This window comes from Apaloderma vittatum, unplaced genomic scaffold, assembly GCF_000703405.1.
Source record: "Apaloderma vittatum isolate BGI_N311 unplaced genomic scaffold, ASM70340v1 scaffold10580, whole genome shotgun sequence".
Taxonomy (NCBI): Eukaryota; Metazoa; Chordata; class Aves; order Trogoniformes; family Trogonidae; genus Apaloderma; species Apaloderma vittatum.
Window position 1 is genome coordinate 51,275 of NW_009695060.1, and position 5,100 is coordinate 56,374.

General features: G+C 48.8%; 1 protein-coding gene across 1 annotated transcript in view; it reads left to right on the forward strand.

The window, feature by feature from the left end:
* The window catches only part of LOC104274248 (rho GTPase-activating protein 26), a gene marked incomplete at both ends in the record, with an annotated part of 44,392 nt that extends 39,596 nt beyond the window's left edge, over positions 1–4,796 (forward strand). The window contains 3 exons of the mRNA XM_009869823.1: position 1; positions 2,045–2,048; positions 4,643–4,796. The exon at position 1 is cut by the window's left edge and continues 134 nt beyond it. Of these exons, the coding sequence (XP_009868125.1) occupies position 1; positions 2,045–2,048; positions 4,643–4,796 (159 nt within the window). The remainder of the gene's footprint in view (positions 2–2,044; positions 2,049–4,642) is intronic.
* Positions 4,797–5,100: the final 304 nt, after the last annotated feature.

Consider the following 5,100-nt stretch of genomic DNA (forward strand, 5'->3'; position numbering starts at 1 on the left):
GGTCACGAGCTGCGGCTCCCGGCCTTCCCACCCGATGGATATTTCCCCTAATTGTCACTAACAGGTTGTAATTCCCCTGCTGCTCCCATGCGGTTTTGCTGGTGTCGGTGGGAGAGGCGATTCCTGTAACAGGATCAGGCTTGGGTTTCCTCTGCCGTCACGCTGATGGGCAGTGGGAAGATCGCCCGGCATCCAGGCCCTTGTCCAGGAGCTCGAAGCGAGGCTGCCTTAGCACGGTATAAAGTGTTGCCGTCCCTTCCCCACCTGACAGGCCCCTGTGCATTCCCCTTCTCATGTTCCTTGACCCCGTCCTCGCCGTCATCAGCTGCTGAGACGCGCTCCCGCATGTGGGGCGCAAGGGTGGGCGCCCGAAAGGTGACCCTTTCTGGATGCCCTCGGGTGCTTTGCCTTTTACGGACGCGAAAACTCAGCCAGGAGATTCTGCATTTTTCTGAGGATTAGGTACCACCTTCTTCTAAAAATGTTGAGGAGCGTCTTTCTGTAGCTGTCCCCAGATACTTGGGTGAAAGCCTCAGTGCCCCCTCCCTGCTCGTGGAGCGGCAGAGATGTGTCTGCTCAGGCTGTTGCTTCACGTTGCAGCGATTCCCAGCTCTCCTGTTCCTCTTGTCCGTGCCCTCCCAGCCTGTGCCATGGCTCTCCCAGGACTGGCCAGTTGCACAGGGCACTGTCCCAGTTTGCTGAAAGAGCAGGAGAAGAGCGTGTCCCTGGGGGCTCGGCTCGCTTTGCGGGGTGAGTGGGTGAGCGTGGGGAGCGAGGAGCAGGGCAAGGCTGGAGTTAACCCGTCTCCCCAGGACTTAAAACCACAACGTGGACAGGGCAGTTGCTGTGCCCTTTGCTGACTCTGGGAACAGGTGGGCTCGTCTGCCTCTGGTTGAGTTACTGTTAATTATCAGGCACTCTCGTTTCGGAGGATGCCGTAACGACACACGTGGGTTTAAGGAAGCAGAGGTAGCACCAACGCGTGCTCTGGAAATAGCGTCTTGCACGAGTCTTGGAGGAGCCTCAAATATCAAAGGCTGCTCTTGAAAAATTTCAGCCTAAGCAATTTATTTGCTGCTAAATAAGCAATTGCTTGTTAGACTCTTAGAGTCGTCCGGCTGCCAGAGCCTTCACATGTCGTCCACCCCTTGCCTAGAAGAGCAACTGAATTAATTTCTTTATTTCTGCATTTCTGCATTCATTTATTCTCACGTGGTTTTCTCAACTTTCCTCCTGACAGTCTGTAATCTCCCGTGTCTGTGGAAAGCCACCACCATTTTATTCAGTGTTTGCCATCCACGCTGCATGTGTCAGTTTAGGAATAACATGAAGTTTCCTTTCTCACTGGTCTGGAGATGGACCAAGGCTCTAAGTCAGGCTGAAGCACAAGGGCTTGGACACTGGGCCCTGAAATATGTTGTTGTTTTGGTGCTCATGGCTCAAAATATGTGTTGGAAGGGATGAAGGTGGCTCAGGGGAGCCCCAAGCACACAGGAACACCACAGGCACACCACAAGAGTCATTAAGCTATGAAAGGAAGTCATAATAAGATCTAAGAGCTGGAAGGTGAAGCTAGACACGTTCAACATGAGAGCAGACTGCATATTTTTTGACACCAAGAGCAATTTAACCATAAGAGGTGGGACAGTGAATTTTCCCTTACTTGAAATCTGTACATCGAATTCCAATATCTGTCTAAAATTTTCACTAAAAGTCGTCATACAGAGGTGTACGTAGGTCAAAAATTACAATGTTCAACAGGCAGGATCGTGCAAAGAGCAGGTTACGTAATTGTAGTATTTGTTTAATAATCTCATTTTCGTCCACAACTGACCCCAGGATATCGCAAAACGAGTGTCGTTAACACAGCAAATACACCATGTGGTTCCTTATCAGCTCTTCATTAGATCAATGTTTTGTCACTTGCTGGTGTTTTTTTGTGCAGAATGCTTTCGCCATCACACCTCTGGTCCCTGCGGAAAGCTGCTGCCGGGAGCCCGGCGGTTTGCAGAGGGGCTCCTCTGCCTCCGGCATCCTGGAGGAGAAACGTGCTTTGGCGGAGGGGCAGTTCTGCTCCGGCAGCTCTGAAACCAAATTAAATCTCAGAGTGGAGAAACCTTCACATAAGCTTTTGAAAACACGGAGCAAAAGACAGTGTCAGCCTTTTAAAAAGGAGGAAGTGAAATAAGGCAAGAGTTTTAGGTCCTGCCATTCATCTCCCTTCCTCTTTAGATGAAACACTTCCAGTTTCTTGGCTGATGGGGCCTTTAATTCAATATTGGCTGGTAGCTAGCTCGGAGATTAGGCGGACAATTGACACTGATTTGTTAGGCTTATGGAGCTTATTTTCAGACTTCAGCCTTGGGCACGCAATGTTTGGAAATAATAAGACACAGCGTTCGACCGTGCTCCCTTGGCTCAGGTCCCGTCCGGCCGCTCAGCCCCGTGGGGCTCAGTGGGGACAGTTCCCGGGCTCGGCTGCCTTCATGGGCTGCAGAGGGGATCCGTCACGGCTCTGTGTAAAACCTATTCTGGCGGGTGCCAAAATAGAGGAGTGATTTGGGTTGGCCTTTTGGGGTCCTCAGGTCCGTAGGCAGCTCCGTTTCTTTCTCGTTCCGCCTGCTGGCTCTGCCCGTCAGTATTTGTGGAGGTCACCGCTCTGCTTTTCTTCACTTCAGCCTCTTCTTATGTTCTGCATGGATAGTTTTCTTCATCACAAAGTGGTTTTGTCCTCTGAGTCCCATGTGGGCTGTCGTGAGCTCGGTAGCTCCTCTCTGGGCCCCTGTGCTGGCTCTGGCTGGGCTGGCTGTGCTCTCCTCCACCCACGGCCACCAGCCCCCGCACCAAGCTCGTCATCACCTGCGGCTGGGCTGGGCATGAAGAACAGGCCAATAAATGGCTTTAAATCGGCCACTCCAGGAAATCACTTTGCTCTGTGAGCTTTTCTGACTTGGTTGAGGGAAGGCATGGCTTGGTGTCTGAGCCACTGCACAGCTCAAAGCTGACAACACCATTTGTATTTTCCTTTTTGGCACGTCAGATGGTGGCGAGTTGGAAACCGTGGCTGGGCAAAAAATCCAGCTTAGGCACCCTGGGGGGACAGAGCGGGGACAGAGAGGGTTGTGTGCTGCTTGTTGCTTTGGTGGCTTACTGGAGATCAAGATTAATGAAACGCAATTTCAGGAATGTGTTGACGTGCATCAAGATAATTAGCACATCCCTCGCTTTGGCTTATCTCCAGAAGATAAGCTCAACCTGAGCTAAACCAAGGTTTAGCCCCGTCTCGCTGATTTTGTCCACGTACCAGGAAAATGGAGCAACTCCAGCGAATGAGGGCGACGAGGAGTGTCAGACCCAGCTCTCCTCCCAGACACCCACAGGCAGTTTCCTTCTGCTCTATGTTCAGGATTAACTTCTCGTGTATCCCTGGAGTTCCTCTTGCACTCTTTTGTCCTTCTCTGAGGATGAGCACTACGCGTTCCAACACGAGCAGAGCATCTTAAGTGATTTTAAGAGAGTTTAAGTGGATTGAGAATAAGGGATTCCCTATTACTGTGGGCTTTTTGGTAGTAATTTGATCGTATTAGTGCACTGGAAAAATAAGTTTTGGAAGACTATCACTGAAGTGGGACTCATTGTGGTCTCCAGCAGGTGCCCGTCTCTCGGGAAAACGTGGTCACAAAAGCCGCACTCTCTGCACTAGGGCTGCTCCCTGTGCCATCAGTGATGCTAATTGCTTCTCCCGATTACTGCTCGTACAACAAAGGCGTCTTATGAGAATGAATGGATGAATGAATGTGATTTTAGGTAGTTCAACACAGAGCTGAGGAGGAAGCCCACGCTGCGGATGTTGATTCGGGACGCAAAATGTTTTCACTCCTCGTTGCTGAACTTGAAACAAATAAGGGGGAAAATCTTTTAACAGAATATGATCAAGGGATACAAGAACGTCTCGGGAACCTCCAGATTGTCAGCAGAGCCGTGCCAGCGTTTCCCTGACACGGAGCAGCTGGCACTATGGCGGGAGCAGGCATGAGGCTCTATTTTTGATGAAAAAGCCGAATTTCTGACCCATGGCTGCTGCTTCTTTCAGAATAGCTGAGCTGAAACAGAGTGGAGACCCCAGCCCCTTTCTCCTTGTAGGCCTGGCCAGGAGAGATCGATAGTAGTTGACATCAAGTCCTAGACTGAAACATTTTTTGCTGAGGTAAACTTTTAAGTGGGTGATGTGGCCTTTTCTTGTTCTAAAATGTTTCCTTGCTCAGTGACACAAATGCTCAGCCCCTGGGCAGCTCATTTCAGTCGCAGATAAATCCATTCCTGTATGTGGTTTGCATTTTTCATTTTTTTTCTGGTTGTGCAATACTTTAGATGTCTTTGGGAAGTGCTTTGGGAAAAATTAGTACTTTCTTACTAAAAAAGGTATTACTTTAAAATGTAGCTGCATCTTAAAAAAAAAACAGAGTATGTGGTATTTCTTGTAGTTTAATGTGTGATATCTCTGTAAACTAACTGCCTGTCTTGGGAGATGTGGCAAGGTGCTGCCCTGCTGGCATTATGACGCCTCTGTATGCGATGGTGGCTGAGTGTGGTGGCTGATGATTCTTGGGTTTTGATTTTTTAATTTTTAATTTTTTTTTAGAGGAGAACAGGAACAGTATCATCAACTCCAGCCTGGAATCTGTCATCTCTTCAAACGTAAACAGCTTCCTCAACTCCAACAGCACTCCCCAGCCCAGCCTGAACTCGAGTGATCTTGAACTAGAAGTAATTAAACCCAACAGGCCAAATTCACTGTAAGTACAGTGGTAATTAGTGTTTTATAGGCTCTCTGTCCTTAATCTTTAATCAGGACCGTTCCTTGCTCTGAATCCCAGCAGTTTGTTGAATAATACAGTTTAACATTTTAATTTTTAATGGGTGCCTAGCATGTGCCCTGCATTTTTAACTCGGTCTAAGCAGTGGAATTAGTAACCATGGGTTGTATCTGCCCAGTGAGTTTCAGCTCGGATTATTTTGCACATGTGGAATATTTTTCGAGCAGAACTCCGCACTGCTGCTTGAACCGATGGTGATAACTCCAGCAAACAAAAAGGACTT